Consider the following 20,728-nt stretch of genomic DNA (forward strand, 5'->3'; position numbering starts at 1 on the left):
CATAGTGGACTACATAAGCTATATGTCTAACTCAGTAATGACTGGCATAGTGGACTACATAAGCTGTATGTCTAACTCAGTAATGACTGGCATAGTGGACTACATAAGCTGTATGTCTAACACAGTAATGACTGGCATAGTGGACTACATAAGCTGTATGTCTAAATCAGTAATGACTGGCATAGTGGACTACATAAGCTGTATGTCTAACACAGTAATGACTGGCATAGTGGACTACATAAGCTGTATGTCTAACTCAGTAATGACTGGCATAGTGGACTACATAAGCTGTAAATCTAACACAGTAATGACTGACGTAGTGGACTACATAAGCTGTATGTCTAACTCAGTAATGACTGGCATAGTGGACTACATAAGCTGTATGTCTAACTCAGTAATGACTGGCATAGTGGACTTCATAAGCTGTATGTCTAACACAGTAATGACTGGCATGGTGGACTACATAAGCTGTATGTCTAACTCAGTAATGAATGGCATAGTGGACTACATAAGCTGTATGTCTAACACAGTAATGACTGGCATAGTGGACTACATAAGCTGTATGTCTAAATCAGTAATGACTGGCATAGTGGACTACATAAGCTGTATGTCTAACACAGTAATGACTGGCATAGTGGACTACATAAGCTGTATGTCTAACTCAGTAATGACAGACATAGTGGACTACATAAGCTGTAAATCTAACACAGTAATGACTGGCATAGTGGACTACATAAGCTGTATGTCTAACACAGTAATGACTGGCATAGTGGACTACATAAGCAGTATGTCTTACTCAGTAATGACTGGCATAGTGGACTACATAAGCTGTATGTCTAACTCAGTAATGACTGGCATAGTGGACTACATAAGCTGTATGTCTCAGTAATGACTGGCGTAGTGGACTACATTAGCTGTATGTCTATCACAGTAGTGACTGGCATAGTGGACTACATAATCTGTATGTCTAACACAGTAATGACTGGCATAGTGGACTACATAAGCAGTATGTCTAACTCAGTAATGACTGGCATAGTGGACTACATAAGCTGTATGTCTCAGTAATGACTGGCGTAGTGGACTACATAAGCTGTATTTCTATCACAGTAGTGACTGGCATAGTGGACTACATAAGCTGTATGTCTAACACAGTAATGACTGGCATAGTGGACTACATAAGCAGTATGTCTAACTCAGTAATGACTGGCATAGTGGACTACATAAGCTGTATGTCTCAGTAATGACTGGCGTAGTGGACTACATAAGCTGTATTTCTATCACAGTAGTGACTGGCATAGTGGACTACATAAGCTGTATGTCTAACACAGTAATGACTGGCATAGTGGACTACATAAGCAGCATGTCTAACTCAGTAATGACTGGCATAGTGGACTACATAAGCTGTATGTCTAACTCAGTAATGACTGGCATAGTGGACTACATAAGCTGTATGTCTCAGTAATGACTGGCGTAGTGGACTACATAAGCTGTATTTCTATCACAGTAGTGACTGGCATAGTGGACTACATAAGCTGTATGTCTAAATCAGTAATGACTGGCATAGTGGACTACATAAGCTGTATGTCTAACACAGTAATGACTGGCATAGTGGACTACATAAGCAGTATGTCTAACTCAGTAATGACTGGCATAGTGGACTACATAAGCTGTATGTCTCAGTAATGGCTGGCGTAGTGGACTACATAAGCTGTATGTCTAACTCAGTAATGACTGGCATAGTGGACTACATAAACTGTTTATCTAATTTAGTAATGACTGGCGTAGTGGACTACATAAGCTGTATGTCTAACTCAGTAATGACTGGCATATTGGACTACATAAGCTGTATGTCTAACTCAGTAATGACTGGCATAGTGGACTACATAAGCTGTATGTCTAACACAGTAATGAATGGCATAGTGGACTACATAAGCTATATGTCTAACTCAGTAATGACTGGCATAGTGGACTACATAAGCTGTATGTCTAACTCAGTAATGACTGGCATAGTGGACTACATAAGCAGTATGTCTAACTCAGTAATGACTGGCATAGTGGACTACATAAGCTGTATGTCTAACTCAGTAATGACTGGCATAGTGGACTACATAAGCTGTATGTCTAAATCAGTAATGACTGGCATAGTGGACTACATAAGCTGTATGTCTAACACAGTACTGACTGGCATAGTGGACTACATAAGCTGTATGTCTAACTCAGTAATGACTGGCATAGTGGACTACATAAGCTGTATGTCTAACTCAGTAATGACTGGCATAGTGGACTACATAAGCTGTATGTCTAACACAGTAATGAATGGCATAGTGGACTACATAAGCTATATGTCTAACTCAGTAATGACTGGCATAGTGGACTACATAAGCTGTATGTCTAACTCAGTAATGACTGGCATAGTGGACTACATAAGCTGTATGTCTAACACAGTAATGACTGGCATAGTGGACTACATAAGCTGTATGTCTAAATCAGTAATGACTGGCATAGTGGACTACATAAGCTGTATGTCTAACACAGTAATGACTGGCATAGTGGACTACATAAGCTGTATGTCTAACTCAGTAATGACTGGCATAGTGGACTACATAAGCTGTAAATCTAACACAGTAATGACTGGCATAGTGGACTACATAAGCTGTATGTCTAACACAGTAATGAATGGCATAGTGGACTACATAAGCTATATGTCTAACTCAGTAAAGACTGGCATAGTGAACTACATAAGCTGTATGTCTAACTCAGTAATGACTGGCATAGTGGACTACATAAGCTGTATGTCTAAGTCAGTACTTACTGGTATAGTGAACTACATGTACACAAGCTGTACATCATGTCAGTATTTATTGGAATAGTGGATTAACCTACCTTGAACTCTGCCAGCCACTCTCGCACTGTTTTGGGTAGAGTCATTCTGAGTGTCTACATGATCACCTGAAATTACAGGAGAAAAACAGCATACATTAGAGATACCTATATAAAACCCTTCTCTGCCTTTCTCAATGATCAGATTTCTTGGTTTACAAAACCCAAAAGCAAATGACAGAGTTTCAATTTCATACAGGCTAATAGACCTGAAACTGATGTATCATTATTTGAGAGATCTGAAAAAACCTGACTACTTCAGATAAAAAGCCAATTTAAGGTCAGAACAGGAGTCTGAGAGTTACCAGCATGTTCGTAGAAAAAACCGTGAAAACTTCACAAATAATTAAAAAGTCAAGAAACAAGCTGAATTTTTTGAGGTTACATAACATTACTTATAACATCATACAGGTACTTCTTTTGGTACTTGAGATTATCAGGCTGTTTGCTGTAATGAAAGAGAGAGTAAATAGCCTTGAAATGAATAATCCAAGAAAAGGGAATTTATTTCATATTTCAGGGACTATCAGTGCCACTTTGCACAATGAATGAAACATGGTTGTGTATGTTTACATTATCTGCAGGGTTAGGTTTGACTTTGAGTCCCTGTTGGGTCTCCTTGCTTTTGTTACTAGGCAACTGGCGGATCACAGATCTGCACTTAAGCCCCACCCACCGTGGCGACGGTAGCTAAGAAGTGAAATGCCCGACAAAAAAACTTTTTTTTATTCCTTCCAAAGTTTTGCTGAATGAATATTAAATGTTACAATGAATATTAAAGATAACCAAATGTTGTCAGATGACTGACTAACTAATAATAAACTTTTGATTTAGCACTAACTATTCCTTATTCATAAATTGATATTAAGTGATACAGCTTACTCTAGCTAATTTAATATAATGGGCAGCATGAAATCTTTTTTTTATTTATTTCAGTCACATTCAATAGAGAGATTAAAAAAACCTTTAAGCTGTAAGGTATTATATTACATGTATTTAAATTATATCCTAGCACTGAAATATATGCCATCTCCCAAAAAACCACTGTTGATGGTTATATATCATTCAAAGTGATAAATTATTCTATGTCAAATGTTTCTTAATCAGTCAAATTCATCTGCTTTGAAAGTATACCCATAAAATAAACAAATACTTTATTTGCCTCTTTTGATTAACATTTTTATAGTACCTGTAATAAACACAAGAAACCTGGAGACTGCAATGAAACAAAATAGCAAATAAGCGAAATAGCAAATATTCAAATTTTTGAACTAAAATATTAGAAATTCTTCTTTACTTAATGACAGATTACATCTGAATTATTTATATCTGAAAAATTAAGGAAAATCTGAAGGTTCATTTGTTGGCCACCCATCCTCCTTTAGTAGTACATGTATATGGTACATGTATATCACATGTATATGGTATACCCCGGTAGGTAATTATTACATGTATATGGTATACCCCGGTAGGTAATTATTACATGTATATGGTATACCCCGGTAGGTAATTATTACATGTATATGGTATACCGGTAGGTAATTACTGATGTAAAGGTGCTAATGAAATGTTTGATAATGTTGTTAGTTGACCCAAAATCATTTCAATGCCACCCACCAATTAACACTCCTCCTGTTTCAATAAGATAAATGTACTATACAGAGGCTTAATCATTTTAAAATACCATGCGAGTCTAAACAAATACCTATGTGGGCAGTTATGTCTACAGATGTACTGTGTATTCTGTGGAATCATTAGATTTTGTGATGGTTCAGTTTTTGGGGAATTTGTGGGTACCTTCATCCATGAACAAACATCCTCCATGAGTTAATAAAATTAGGGTTTAAAGATATCTTCTTTTATAGGTATAAGAGCATACACAAAATTACATTCCCACAAATCTGTAAATTTTAAGCAACCCATGAAAATTGCCCCTGGACACCAAAGATTGTATAACTATATCACCCAGTCTGATGGGTGCAGGACAACACACCCATTAACTGACAACATGCCCCAGGAGCCTGCTAATTCAACCCCAACCAACTGCCATCTCACTACCAGTCCAGTTAAATACTAAAAAGACTAAATACAGAAACTTGTGCCGTAACTTGCAAGTAAGAAACTGAAGAATTGTTTACAAACTGGAAACAAGAATGTCAGCGATGCTATTGAAATAATATATCTATTGCCATGACAACACATTCAGTTTTAATCAAATCACATAAACAATCCTTAATAGTTAAAAGTGTGGCAGATAGTCACACACAGTCCAGACCCTGGTTAGGTGACACAGATGTTACAGTGATGCCCCAGTAACAGCAGGTAAACGGGTAAACATATCATTAATAGTTAACTGCCCTTTATATTTGTGTACACTGACTAGATATGAAAAGTTTGAAAAGTGCTCCTTCTATTGCTTGTTTTGTTTATAATTTGAGACATATCTGGGTGTGATAAGAGTCATCATTTAGGAATTACTGCCTTACCAACAAGATCAACAGCATCCTGAAGTTATTTGAAACACAGGCCGAGACTTTGACATTTCTCTTGTATTTAAATCTAATGGGGTTTCAGTATCAAATAACACTATGTACATGACAATATTTCAACCGATGTTATTCATTAACTTTCCTCAGGTGTACTCACTCAGTTAAATAGGTGATAAAATCAATAGTTGGGCGTATGTTTGACTGAGGAAATTCGAAAGCACAGAAAAATCATTTGATTACAGAGTTTGGCACTCAGAAACGACCAGAATTTGAGGATGATATTGTATATTGACTGGATAGAACTATCATGTAATTCATAGAGAACCGGCTACTTACAAGTAACAATTTTTGTTTTCGTTGACAAAAATAGATTAATCCGGAATACTCCACTTTTATTAGATAACTCGTACGATGTTGTTTCGACAATAAAGTATCCCAGCGTAAATTTCATCGTCGGATTTTTGCAAATAATTTTACTGCTTAAAATCTGACAATAGTGTCTATTTCTCTTGCAAGAAATCTGCGGGACTGAACCCTCCTAAACTTTAAACTTTAATCCATTTTGAACGACAAATTGCTAAATTCCGTTTTGTAATTCATCTTAAAAAATCAAGGCCTTATGACATATAATGCGCTGTTTTGAAAAGCTGTTCAGTAACCATGAGCAATGAATAAACCCTGATATTCTGCATGCATTGCCAAGTTTACAATGTTGATGATTCTTAAATATTCCACTATATCTTAGATAATTAGATCCTTAATTCTTATACAGGATCTATATTTAGTAATAAAAAGAAACAACGAAAGAATTAAAAACAAAACAACCTTTAATCACAGACTTTCTAGTTATTTCCATTGTATAAAATCTTATCCCATCCAATCATCATTCACACTACAATCCTCGCCTCACAAAAACACACCTGTCAACATTACAATTAACAGTGCACACGTTGTTGTAGTAAACCAAGGAAGTGCATAAATACGATTACCCAGGGTTGGTGAGAGGTATCAAATAACAGATAAACATCATGATTATTAACAACATACACACAAAAATGCAAATGACAGCCCACTCAGCTGAAATGATTGAAATCATGAAAAGTAAACGGAGATGTCGGCTGTGGTCACCACTTCTATACCGATGAGACAAAATCATAAACATACATATATTCTACAGTACTATATAGGGCATAGCTGTCCGTTTAAAATTGTAAAATAAATACTCTAATATATATAAGTATATACTCATCATAATACAAAATTGTTAACTCTATTTCATATGTACAGTCAAATATTTATAAATAGAGTCCAAGGGAATGATGTTGTACATAGGAAGTTGCAACAAAAACCTTGAAGAATTGAGCAAAACTTGAATACATCAATATCATGCATTATACAAACACACCATGCAGGCCTTAAGTTTAAAGAGTACCCATTTTTATTTATCAAACAAGTATTTCCAATCAAGATAAAATGATAAAATATAAACTATCCTGCTTTCATTCATACCATACATTAAAAACTTCTGAAGAGAGGCTCTCAATCTAACGATATAAAATATTTGTAAAATCTGGCCCAGGAAGATTACGGATGGGACTTAAAAAATGTACAGAGATTTGATGGCTGATGCATCTCGTTCGTTTGTTCAAATTTGGTAATGTTATTTGTTTTCTGCTGACTTTTGAACACATAAGTGATGAAGGCTGGCATGTCATATACAAATAAATGCAACAAATTTCAGATTTCTCAGTTAACAGAATCAATCAGCACACAGTCTTCAGTGCACTCTTCATGAGTCATGCCTTGTCTCTCCTAATCAGGCAGAGAGATAACAGAAGCTCAATCACTGCGGTGTGTGTCAGTGAGTGGCCTGTCCAGTCAACTGCTACACCTCAAAGTAACGCCATTTATGTAGTTGTGACTAGATACTACAATTCAACACAAAACCAGAGTTCTACATGAAAAGACTAGAGAATGTGCATTGAGCTTAAATATATTGGACCTTTTAGTGAAACAAGTTAGATAACCTGCTGATTAAACCAGTGTAACTACACAGAGACAGAATGTTTCGGTGCAGAGTAACACTAAAAGCTAAAATAAAATTGTGCTTCTGAAGGAATAATAAAAACTAAGAAAATTATTAAAACATGTCTCGGCAAAACTTGAAAGGCATGTCATGGAAACAATTCTGTAATACTTGTGTCGGTATTGCTACTCTTACCCACATAGCACCCATTTAGTTTCTAACATGTGCTGAATGACTTTAAAATACAAGTATGATTCAGCTTTCCATCCCGGCACATTAAAACCATATTGTTTGGTGCAACATTTTAATTTAACTCCAGGCCCACTAACTCACTGCATTCGTAAACTTTGCTTCTGTACAATTATCGAAAAAAAGTTTGCACATTTTATTAGCAATGTTTCGGCATAAAGAAGGTGGACGTATAACCTTAATTATTTAAATTGCAACTGTGTAAGGTTTTATCTGTCATTCTAGTGAAAATTTTGTAAAGTGAGTTGAATCTGTGTGAATAAATTTGTTCTCGCATTTGTATTATCCTCATTCTCAAATGTTATTCCAGTGCACAAGAGTTATTTCCCCTAGCAAATAAAAAAAGTCACTGTTTCCTCTCTATCACTTATAATCCAATGTCTTAGTCAAGGTCTACAAAACAATTTATCTCTTTTCTATATGAGGTTACCAAGGAAATAGGTAATAAATCATGAGGGATTTTCACTTGGCACATCAATTTCTGGGAGAGACAAACTCACAATGCTGCTGCAAAATAATTCTAAAAAAATAATCATGTACATTAGATCACATGGTCTTTAATATACATCTAAAAAAATAAAATGCTGAATAAAAAATGGATTTCAGCCAGACATAGCATCAAAATTCAGTTCGCTGATTGAAACACAGATATGGCAACTCCTACATGTGTACTATTGCCCCAAAAGTGCAAAGCAAATAGCATTCATCTGACACAACACTCCAGATTATATTGTACAAAATTAATATCACAATAATTTGCACCAAACTGGACAGACAGTGGTTTGAAATGGTCTAGGCTAGTGCATCGACTAACAGTGCTTGACACAAGGAACCATTCACTGAAGAGGGCACATGGACCAGCAGTGCCGGCACCCTCAGAACTATCAGTAGTCACTTCATATGGGCATTGGCCAGTGATGATAAAACTCTCAGAACTAGTTACTTCATATGGGTGTGGGCCAGTGATGATTGAACCCTAAGAAGTAGTCCCTTTATATGGGCATGGGCCAGTGATGATTGAACTCTTAAAAGTAGTCCCTTTATATGGGCATGGGCCAGTGATGATTGAACTCTTAAAAGTAGTCCCTTTATATGGGCATGTGGGCCAGCTGGTAGAAGTCACGATCATCTTCATCTTCAAAGTCGCTGTCCTCATCCTCTTTGTCGAGCTGTAAACAATAAAATGGGCACATCAAATAGGGTTTTCCTGGTTAAGGAAAAAATAGATTACTGTCCATAAACTTTGTCAGGATGTGTAAGAAACTGTAAACATATCACCAAAATTTTGAAACAAAACATTAATGAAAATATGGTACTCAATTTGAAGACTCCAAAATTTATTTAAGATTTGAGAGTGCAAATTTTTTTAAGCTGCTGCATTCACTTTTGCAACCAAGTAAACAAATATTCAGACAATGTCACACTGGAAAGCTAATTTCAACAATATCAAGTCAATGTTGCTCCCCATACACCCAGTGATCAGAAAACCTCGTCATACATCCATTGATTGTAAAATCTCACAGTACATGTATTACATACAGCACTCACCTCTTCAAGTTCATGTTCAGAAAAGAAATAGTTCATGATTCTGAGTCGGACTGGAATTAAAAGTATCACAAACAGAGGGAAAGCTATGGCCGCTGAGGAAAGCTTCAGGCCGAACATCAAAGCCAGCAAAAGGACTTGTATAACAGTGAACAGATGCATCTTGATGGTTCGGACCTACAAAGTCAATGGTCGTATTGTACATAAAACATATCAGTTAATCTACCCGACCAAGATTTTTATAGAAGGAGAACTGGTTAAATCCAATTGAATGTGTAATTATAATCGCTAGAAATGAATGAGATAGGTTGATGATGCTTCTTTGGACTTACCCGTCGGACATATCCCGTGGAGGGATGATGTTTAACTGGAATAAATAACAACTTCATTCTGCGGTAAAGCTGTAAACTGCTCAGGGCCGACACACCCACGTATAAAAATATCCCAAACAGGACGGCCATGGGAATCAGCCTCAGCAATGGCCCCCATAGCAGAGATAAACCTACACAACATGAAACAATTCAACTTCATGCTTAATAGCACCCTAGTAGACTGAATCTGTACACGAAAAAAAAATTCATAGATAAAATTCAGATTCCCTTTAATTTGCTGATATTCACAAACTCGCTTACCTAATAATAAATTGACAGCAATATTTGTGACCCGTTGCTCCCGCACTTTCACGAGTTTTGGTTTTTCACCAGGTGCATGGTAACGACTATATACACTGAGAGATGAAACATGGCACAATGTTCGGACTGTGGCTGCACACATCCACGGCAATCCAAATACCCCCCCGATGAAGGTAATGATCCCCAATAACACCTGGTCCAGGTGATACCCAGAGCCTTTCTTCATTTTAAACTCCTTCTTATTCAGTGTCATTCTGAAAAATAAAGCAATAAATAAAAAAAATGCTTAACAAATGTGAAGAAATCAGGTAATTTTGGATTAATGCCCAAATGCAAGATTTATGTGCAGTATGTGGTACATGTATAAGTATGAAGATATCCTCCTTACACTGGACACCAAAGATTTATTATTCCATTGTTCTTTGTGAAAACCTCTATGCCAATTTGTATATGAATCACTTACTCTGTAATTTGAGTTTCCAAGAACAGCAGAATAAAGAGAAGAAATGCTGGCAGACTTGCTCCGATGATCATGTCGGCATTCATCCTTTTTTTACTCCCCATGGGTGGGACAATCCAACCTCTCTTAGAGCTGTCTGTTGGTTCAAAGTTGTCAGAGATAATGAGTTTCTGAAAGGTACCAAAAACAGGTTTAATAATCCACTTAATAACTATGCACAAAGCCCACTTTTAAATTCAGAGTAAGACCAATTGTTTCTCTTTAAACCACTCTAATGTTACTGAAGTATTGCAGGGCTATATGTTATAGGATAGTGATAGGTTACTTAAGAGACCAGTCACCCCAAACACTGGTGATCTCTCGGGCACCTCGTCGAGTTCCGTTGAGCTCACTCACCTGAGTATAAACTGTGGGGGTAATGGCATCTAGAAGCACCATCAAAAACAAGGCGATTACTACCCCAAAGTCTCCTAGGGCTCTCCTTGCCTGAAACAAACACAAAATCTTCTAAACGAATGGGGAATAACATACAGTAATAGTACATGCACGTACACATTTCATTCATTAGCGTTATGTGTACAGAATAATAAGTATGTAATAAGTATATATCAGTAGCTCCAGATACAAAGTGTTTCAATGTAAATATTGAAAGTGTCGTAAGTGTAAAGTTTTCAATTATCTTACACTTCTGCCTAGGAATTTACTGTTCCTAAAGATTCGTAAAAAATAAGCGATGAAGAAAGTTCCAAGCATGAGGACGAGGGAGAGCAGGGCTGTGTTGGGTTGCGGGACTTCGTCGTGGAAGGCGTGATCCTGCTGGACGTGATACAGGTTCTCCGGGGTGGAGAGAGTGGAGTAGGCCGTGGAGTTGTCCAGTGACTTTGTATCGTTGAATGAGACGTTGTAAGCCGGCCCCACACCACCACAGTTAGTGTAGGAGACTTGTAAAGGATGATCATAGAATGTCTGAAAAAGGAGAAATTCAACAATTAAATCAACATAAAAGTATATATAGTAGTGTCAAATACTATGACCAACATGTAAATGGAGGACCAAACCCTAAAAGTAAAATTTGTAGCATTACTTCCATCAATAAATCTTCTTTTTCAAAGTTATCAAAATTTTAGTTAAATAAACACTGCTTAGTGATTAAGTTACAGGTTTTTTTTTTGATTTTCATGAACATATTTCAGACCCATACAAAATGATTCATGACCATTTTTTTTCTTGGCAATGCTGTGAATTTTTTCAGATCAATTTCATTTTAACTTTGTAAATGACATTTTCAACAGTCTTTGCCATCTTTACAGCTCCTAAAATATCATAGGACCCATATCAATGGACCATGATCCTTTGTCTTGAACTAATTAACTCACTGCTTTCATTTTTTTGACGACTTCGTAGATGAAGATGAGCGAGATGACGATGGTAAATATTTCTTCGGTGAAGCGAGTGATGTTTTTGACGAGGAAGCTGCCTTCTAATCCAATCACAACAAAGGTTATAATCATCACCCAGAATCCAATCCAAAACCGCATTGGTAGAAACTCAATGTCGTAACTGGTACAGAACTACAATGAGGACACAGAATCAGTGAGCAGTGCTTTATTACTACATCTTTGTGAATTAATGTAAAAAAAATGTAAAAAAATACTTAAATCATGGACATATTCATCTTCGCTAGCCATGTGTCCGAGTCATTTTTCTCATCAGATAAGAAAAATGAATCGGACACTTGGCTAGTGACGATGGGACATATTGTAATGTTTCTCTATAATTACAAACAAATGTTGATTGGAGACATATGAATACCTATTGCCTACCTACAAAATATGCTTCTGCAGCTTACTGTTCCTTAGCTCATCTTATTCACTAAATGTCCCTTTGACAGGGAGTCAAATATTAATTACCAAAAAAAGTACATAAAAAGTTATGACATCAGTCTGCTTGAGCATGTATGATATATATAACAAGTAAAAAAATTCAAAATGGTGTTTTTTGATTCAACTAAAAAAATTCACATTTCTCAAAATTAAAAATTTCAGGATCATAGAAGAGCAACATTTTAAACAAATACCTTTTTTTTCTTGAAGCATTTCTTTTAAAAAATATCCTTTATTATTAGTCAAGTTGGGGATTTGTTAACAAAGGCTGTCAGTAAAAAGAACCATAACTCTTGCCGACCAAAGATCATACCTGGTACAATGACTCCTCAAAGACCAGCACAGGGCCGGTGGCCCCAAGGATCATCATTGGCTGGGCGGAGAACAAACCAAACAGGACGCCACTGAATGAGGTGCTCAGAATGGTCTCTGTCACTCCCATGTACTCTTTGGTCTTCTCACCTACAAAACAGACACATAGCTCATACACAACCTACACATTACATTAACACAGTTCATGCACAGGTTTATATCTACATGATAAGTCACTTCAATACAATCACTGGGAAGATAACAAACAAGAAATACTTGGTTTACAGTTAATTATCATATAAAAATTCAAGGTTTGGTCCGAGTGCAAAAACTATGAAAAAAATTACACCACATGCTAAAACAGTCTTTTTTTTCAACATTCTTACACTTATTTATGAACCAAGAGAGAAAGTATTTTGATGTTTGATCCTACTGTAATTTATCATTATCTCTCATATGACTGTGCTGTTAAGAATTGAGAGAGGTTGCTTCTAAAGCTTGTACTAACCTAACAAACCTCCAAAGGCAATGGTCGGTGACAAACAAGCGAAGAAAATAAAAATAAAGGAGGTAACACATTGGAAATGTAGAGCGTCTTTAAAATCACTCAGGTACTGGGGGTAGCGCCTCTTGACATCATTAACCAGTCCTCCGAATAAGCGACCAGTCCTCTTGATGGGGTCCAGCGGAATCTTGTCTTTTTCCTCTTTCTTCAACAGAGCTGTTCAAATTCCAAATATCAAAAATGTACAACAGCAAGAGATAAATAATATCAATTCTTGTTACAACATATTTTGCAATAAAATAGAAGAGTTTCAAGACAAAATTTGTAACAAATTTAACAAACTGAATTTCCAATCAAGAACAGACAACAAAATGTCATTGGCCCGTCCTCTTTATCAACATTCCCTCTGTATCTACAGTAATTGACTAGTACATTCCTGGCCAATAACACTGCTGAATCAAAACCAAATACCTAAAGCTTCTGACCACCCCCTTTACTAACAACACTTCTAAAAATACTGACCTCTTTCTGACTCATCCGGTTACCATGGCTATATCTATATTTATAACTATGGCTACTGATCCATCTGCTTATCATGGCTATTCTATAGTCATAACTATGGCTACTGATCCATACGGTTATCATGGCTATATCTATAGTTATAACTATGGCTACTGATCCATTCTGTTACCATGGCTATATCTATAGTTATAACTATGGCTACTGATCCATTCTGTTACCATGGCTATATCTATAGTTATAACTATGGTTACTGATCCATCTGCTTATCATGGCTATTCTATAGTTATAACTATGGCTACTGATCCATCCGGTTATCATGGCTATATCTATAGTTATAACTATGGCTACTGATCCATCCGGTTATCATGGCTATATCTATAGTTATAACTATGGCTACTGATCCATCCGGTTATCATGGCTATATCTATAGTTATAACTATGGTTACTGACCCATCCTGTTACCATGGCTATATCTATATTTATAACTATGGTTACTGATCCATCCGGTTATCATGGCTATATCTAAAGTAATAACTATGGCTACTGACCCATCCTGTTACCATGGCTATATCTATAACTATGGCTACTGAACTATCCCTTTGATAAACAATGGTAGTACCCCTTTACTGACAATACAGATTAATCTACAGATGGCTTCACTGACAATGCAGCTCTCTCTACAGATGGCTTCACTGACAATGCAGGTCTGTCTACAGATGGCTTCACTGACAATGCGGCTCTGTTAACAGATGGCTTCACTGACAATGCAGCTCTGTCTACAGATGGCTTCACTGACAATGCGGCTCTGTCTACAGATGGCTTCACTGACAATGCAGTTCTGTTTACAGATGGCTTCACTGACAATGCAGGTCTGTTTACAGATGGCTTCACTGACAATGTGGCTGTGTTTACAGATGGCTTCACTGACAAAGCTGCTCTGTTTACAGATGGCTTCACTGACAATGCAGATTTATCTACAGATGGCTTCATTGACAATGCAGCTCTGTTTACAGATGGCTTCACTGACAATGCGGCTGTGTTTACAGATGGCTTCACTGACAATGCAGTTCTGTCTACAGATGGCTTCACTGACAATGCAGCTCTGTCTACAGATGGCTCCACTTACCTATTTTCTCCTCCTCCTTGTGTTTCTTCCTGCGCATGGCCCGGGCTTTCTTCCTGGCCATGTCCATGATGGGGAGCAGAGTCTTCTGGTCCCAGTCACCAGGAGGCAGCACTATTGACTCATCCAAGAACTCATTGATCGCGTGAAGCAGCTCGTCTCTGCTGATCGCCTTGTATGCAATGTCGTGGAAATGCTGCAAACACAAGATTTACAACTATAGCACAATCTGGTATACTTAAGTAAGGTATATCTAATTTACTCAACTGTCTACAACTATGATATAAGATCTCAGGCTTTTTATTTTTGATTTATGGTACATCATAATACAATGGTTCTTCATACACACTTCCATGAAGAAAAAATGTCATTGATGTTCTCTTCCAAACAGACCATACTTTACCTGATTAGCCATCAGAGTGGAGATAGATCGCCCAACTTCGTGATAGTCCATGGCATTCTCTGGACCGAGGAGAATGAACAGAAAACGAACAGGAAGTGGTACTTCCGTCAGATTGTCCAAAACTTGGCCCTCGGCCAGGCGGACGAATGCCATGGCGGGTTTTTCCAGGTAGTCCACACAGCCGACCAGTACGGTAAGGGCCTCCGCATCCTTGGGGATCCGCTTCATGATGTCCTGAATGTTCTTCTGCCTGCTCTCATTGGTTGTGATCCCAATGTGGACCCCGTCGGCATGCTAAAAAAATTAATTCATCATCAAAATCATTAGAATCATCATTTAATCATCATCATCAAAATCATCGTTGTACATAGAATAGATAAAATGCTTATTACATCTTTAAAAAGTACATTTTAGCAAAGTTTGAAGTATTTACCAAGTTATTATCGACATCAACTTTGACAAATTCTAGATTTTTAACTTCATTGTCCTTGGCTTTCTGGGCAGCTTCTTTCTCCTTCTTTGCTAAGTTCTCTGACGTAGGACTGTCCAGCATTTTCTCCAGTGAGGTAGAGGAACGGAAACTGGCGGACGATGTGAGGGAACGCCTCAAAGACTTCTCCTTCTGATGTCTGCAAACGAGGCACACTGAGTTGTAGACCATGAAAGTACCATCCCAAGAATAATTTTAATGTGTTAATAAATTGTGTTAAGAGCTTGATGTAAGTGATCTATTAATTGTAAGCATACGTTACATGTTCTTTGTTTATACATTATAAAAAATATACAGTAAATAAATATTTATTTTTGCTTTGTATCTATTGTTATTGCTTTAAAAAGTTAATGATACAATTGTCTCTAAAGCTGAAATACATGTAGGATCTATATACACATATATTTACTAGTTTGTATCTATCTATGAACATAAAAATGCAAGCAAACTAAAGAAATAACTTTACAAGGAAGAATAATATTGTTGAAATATACACTGCAATTAAATGCATGCAGCATAACAATGAACGGAAAAAAGCAAAGTGTCCATAAATACACCATACTGGTAAAAGATGGCATCATGCTGTGCTGGAAATTGTTCAGAAAACATAAATATAACATGCAGCAGGTTTCCCACAGACACAAGGACATGGCCCCCCAAGCCCTACCGCCAATTAGTCCTGCTAAATGACAAGACTCAAGTTGTAGGATGCAGATGATGCTGATGATGAAATGTTGGAGTAGTGACTGGGGTCTAATCGTTGACTTAACACAGCTCTTGTGATGGCTTACACTCGTCCCCTATTTATACTGTAAAGGCATCTGCTCATGGCCTCATGATTTCACTGGACTCTTGCTATGACAACTGGGACATCTCTGTCTTGTAATGCAGGGATGGGAGGGAATATGATACCAATAATATACCAAAGCATCAAGCAATTATTAACTTATAACTGGATATGACAATGAAAATTCCTGGAGATTTCTCCCTGTATTCACTGGATGCAAGGGAGTAGAATCTGCCCTTGGGATGTAATTAGATGTTAGTCACAGCTAAGTTTTGCTACCACAACCAAAACCTTGTGTTTTCTATATTATTAAACAGAATGTTGACTATACAGGTAAGGATTAAAATTAAAGGGAGAAATTATTCAACTAAATATCATATCACGTGACATTGTGACAAAGAACAATCAATTTGTGTGCAGTGTTAACAACCAATCCTTGAGTCATCTCAGGCCCATTGGATAGAAGACATTAAAGACTGATTAAGCTAAAGTATGGATGATATAAATAAATGAAGCCACATTTACAGAGCACTGATCTGCATCTTCATTATTGTCCAGTCTCTCCATTTACTTTTGTAAAGTTTTTGATGAATCAGTGATTGCCTTTCAAACGTGCTGAATTTTTCTGGAGGAGACTGACATTAGAAGACCAGAATGCACGTGACCAACACATCACCAGTAAAAACAAACTAGAAATATGTAGTGATTAGTACGTAACCATGGCAACATGTTGGCCCTCTGACAAGGGCAGCCATATTGGATTTATTCTTATATATATGTACAACCTGGTCTTACTGCTGCTGTCAAGTCCACTCAGATTCATGTAGGAAATGTTGCGAGGAATTAAAGTTTTCATTTTGTCTCCAACATGTCTGAAAACAATGTAACAAGACCACAGATGAGGAACAATGCTGACAATTCACCTAAAAATCTGCCTTCTTTTCTCCTAGGCCCTATCTAATCATGGTAGGTCCTATCTAATCATGGTAGGTCCTATCTAATCACAGAAGGTCCTATCTAATCACAGTAGGTCCTATCTATTCATGGACTGCTCTGTTATAGGTAAGTGCGGAAAAAATGAACACTTACATGTGTTAGGTAAAAGGCCAGAAATATCTAGTCTTGTCATTTTTCATTTCTTATTGCCACATGCACAGCTTAAAAATTAGGAAATACTGTAGTCTTTAAAAATCAAAATACTTTATCAATTATATATTATTATTCATATATCAACAAAAAATGGTGAAAAATTTGTTAGAGGCTCTCACTATTTTTTGTTCTGTAGTGGCATGATTAATACAATAACATAGAAAATGATGCGTGCCCCAATACGATCCTCAATATCAAATAGTCCAGTCAAAATTAGAACATCCGTTGCCCAGTTAAACATGAACAAGTAAGACATGCTGAAAAGCTGCATAATACATGATAAAAGGATTGGCAGAAATGTTAAGTACAAACAACAAATCCAATGATAATATCTATATTACAGTACAACAAAATAAGATAAACCCGTAGATTCTCTCTCCATTTAACCTTGTTGTGTGGTATTCTTGCATGATATTAAAAACATGGTATGCTTAAAGGCTGAGATTTAAAGTATTTCCCATAATCCCACTTCTAAAAACTTTAAATAAAAAAAACCCTCATGGTCCACAGGTTAAAAAAACTATTTTCGAAGATCCTAACATACGTAGATTTTTAAAATATACTTCCTGCAACATTTAAACATTTCACTCACATTACGAGATTATATAGGCTAAAATTAAGCACAAATAATTAAAGTATTAATAAGGTTTGGATTTTGCAGTTTAAAAATAGCTTCTCTACTGCATCATTTATGGGCTTTGAATTGTACTAAAAAAACTAGAAAAGCTATACAGTCAAACTTAGTTATCATGAACTAGATGGGACTGGTTAAAAACTGAGAGATATCCAAGTATTTTAGATATCAAGGGTAAAATACCTTAAAAATAAGTGGTTGGGACTTACAAATCACTTTGACATATCCATTGTATTCGAGATATCAGTGTTCGAGATATTGAAGTTCAACTGTATCTAATCTTTTTTTTTTTCCGGGGGGGGGGGGGGGGGGGGGTCAAATTAACTCTCACAGCAATATATCATTAAACGTTTAATATTCCGACACAGGTTAATTAGAAGATTATCAGGAATGGCTCTGACAGTAGATTGGAACCCCTGGAAGCACCACACATCTTAAAGTTGAGCCCCATTGAAAACCTCAGCCTTTAAACACCATGCAAAGATGACTACATTATCATATTTAACATGTTACAGAATATGCAATGGTCAAAGTTCAAAATGACAAATTCATTGTGATACACAACGGTTAAATAAATCAAACTGCATCACTCATTCATTAGACTGAGGTCAAACAAAGCTGATTAACCAACAAAAATTTTATTTTACCCAGAGTTCATCTGTATTTACCTGTGTCTGATAAATCATAGACAATCAGACAGTGCTCGCAAGGAAATCTTTAGACATATTTATCTTATTTACACATAAATGATCACACTGTTCTTTACAACATCCAAACAACAAATCATTCTCTCAAAGTTTCATCACTGCCATGCTTTATTTTAAGTATAAAAAAAAGTTCAGCATACTTTTATACCGTTCATGCCTGAATTTGTATGTTTGAAGACAAATAGTGCAGAAAATTATCATTTAAATTTACAACAACACTTCTTGTACACTTAAAAAGTTGTCCGCAAAAAGTCTATAATATGGGATAAATCTACTCTAAAGTAACTCTGTCATGCTTTTAGTTAAGAATTCCCAACTCCTTAACAAGAAAGAAATATTATCATCATGCAGTGCATAGACTCTCCCATTTAAAGAGAATAAAACTTTCCCAAGACTACATATCATATTTCTACAATGTGTTTTGTCAAGTTATGCATCTACAAAACTGTCAACTCTCTGGATTATATCAATAACAAAAGTGATTCTGCTGGTGACAGCATAGATCATACTGATGCTTCACAAGCAGCATACGTACTTGTGCTTCATCAGCAGCGTCTTTAACACCTTCCCCTTGTGTTCGCTCTTGATGTGGTCATGGATGACCAAGTCGTCTACCACGTAGGTAACTATGGACGGCAGGTCCTCCGCGACCAAGTCCAGGACCATCGTACCTGTTTAAAGTACAATATGTCATTGAGAACCAAACGATTCACCCTGGAAATGAACCATATTCAACATCTACTAAGATGACCACAACTTGAAATTTTCAATATATTTTCCATAAGATACTCTAAGAAAATAAAATGCCACTTTTCATTAATGAGCATGACTGAAAAATATCTATGGATAAAAACAAAGAAGTCCCAATAGCAGCTGAGTAAAAACAGAGACCCGGAGGGCCGCACAGTAAAGACACCACCGTACCATTTTCGAGGCCCCGCCTCAGTTCCAACAGACTGTGGAAGGACAGAGATGCCACGTGGGGCTTGCCCCACCTCTCGGCCCCTTCCTCCACATCCTCCTCAAACTTGATCCACCTGGCCTTCTCCCTCCACTCGTAGTTTTCACCCTCGCCTTCGTACAGCTCATCCAGCTCCACAAACACCTACAACACACAATGGCCCAGGATTGACTAATAGATATCTTATTGATAACACGATAATTCTGTGACTGGTTACTAGATTATTTATAGATTGGTAATTACATAACTCTGTGAATAGTTACTAGATAATTCTGTGAAACTGACAAATAAATAAATAAGCTAATCATTTACTAGATAATTCTGTGACTTGAAACTAGATCATTCCAAGATTGGAAATTACATATTTCTGTGAATAGTTTAATACTAGATAATTCTGTGTAATTGAATAATAGATAAATTCTCTAATTGTTAACTACATAATTCTGTAACTTGTAACTAGATTATATATACTAAAATTGGTTATTTTATACTTCTGTGAATGGTTACTAAATAATTCTGTGGTTGGTAGCTACATCATTCTAATTTTGGTAATGACATAATTATGAATTGTTACTAGATAATTCTATGCTTAGAAACTAAATAATTCTGTGGGTGGTAATTATAATACTCTTTCATTGTTAATTACATATTTCTATGATTGGTTACTATAGAAACATGAAACTGTTACTATGGCTACAAGATGGCTGTGTGATTGACTCATTACAGTACCTCATGAGGGCGGTGGTCAACCTTCTTCTTGGGCTGGAAGATCTTGTGTTTGGCTTTCTTGTGCTTGCCTACATGTACAATAGAGGACATGGCACTGTGGTTCTTTCTGAGGCGATGTCGCCTCACTCCGTGGACGTTGTCCAGACGATGACCTGTAACAATCAACAGTGAAGGTCAATCAACGAATGGCTACATATTCTCGCATTGAAAAAAAGATCAAATTCAAATGTATATTAGGTCTC

General features: G+C 36.6%; 2 protein-coding genes across 11 annotated transcripts in view; both read right to left on the bottom strand.

Moving 5' to 3' along the window:
* Positions 1-5,801, bottom strand: part of LOC105321684 (hyccin) — a 34,762-nt gene extending 28,961 nt beyond the window's left edge. Inside the window, exons 1-2 of one of the 2 annotated variants that reach the window (XM_011420077.4) lie at positions 5,706-5,801; positions 2,884-2,949 (exon numbers count right to left, since the gene is read on the bottom strand). In XM_011420077.4, the coding sequence (XP_011418379.2) occupies positions 2,884-2,928 (45 nt within the window). In that variant the 5' untranslated portion in view covers positions 2,929-2,949; positions 5,706-5,801. Of the gene's footprint in view, positions 1-2,883; positions 2,950-5,366; positions 5,386-5,705 lie in introns of those variants that run through there. The other variant, XM_066074582.1, reaches the window with a different exon arrangement.
* Positions 5,802-6,178: 377 nt separating this feature from the next.
* LOC105321687 (band 3 anion transport protein) overlaps positions 6,179-20,728 on the bottom strand; it is a 32,038-nt gene continuing 17,488 nt past the window's right edge. For 8 of the 9 annotated variants that reach the window (XM_011420089.4, XM_066074586.1, XM_066074584.1 and 5 more), the window contains 17 exons: positions 20,487-20,638; positions 19,721-19,901; positions 19,332-19,467; positions 17,092-17,178; positions 15,463-15,658; positions 15,030-15,323; positions 14,630-14,822; positions 12,985-13,197; positions 12,478-12,626; positions 11,658-11,852; positions 10,966-11,247; positions 10,678-10,767; positions 10,285-10,451; positions 9,822-10,075; positions 9,522-9,691; positions 9,193-9,366; positions 6,179-8,813 (listed from right to left, as the gene is read on the bottom strand). In XM_011420089.4, the coding sequence (XP_011418391.3) occupies positions 8,733-8,813; positions 9,193-9,366; positions 9,522-9,691; positions 9,822-10,075; positions 10,285-10,451; positions 10,678-10,767; positions 10,966-11,247; positions 11,658-11,852; positions 12,478-12,626; positions 12,985-13,197; positions 14,630-14,822; positions 15,030-15,323; positions 15,463-15,658; positions 17,092-17,178; positions 19,332-19,467; positions 19,721-19,901; positions 20,487-20,638 (3,014 nt within the window). In that variant the 3' untranslated portion in view covers positions 6,179-8,732. The remainder of the gene's footprint in view (positions 8,814-9,192; positions 9,367-9,521; positions 9,692-9,821; positions 10,076-10,284; positions 10,452-10,677; positions 10,768-10,965; positions 11,248-11,657; positions 11,853-12,477; positions 12,627-12,984; positions 13,198-14,629; positions 14,823-15,029; positions 15,324-15,462; positions 15,659-17,091; positions 17,179-19,331; positions 19,468-19,720; positions 19,902-20,486; positions 20,639-20,728) is intronic. The other variant, XM_011420091.4, reaches the window with a different exon arrangement.

The sequence above is a fragment of the Magallana gigas genome, chromosome 2, assembly GCF_963853765.1.
Source record: "Magallana gigas chromosome 2, xbMagGiga1.1, whole genome shotgun sequence".
Taxonomy (NCBI): Eukaryota; Metazoa; Mollusca; class Bivalvia; order Ostreida; family Ostreidae; genus Magallana; species Magallana gigas.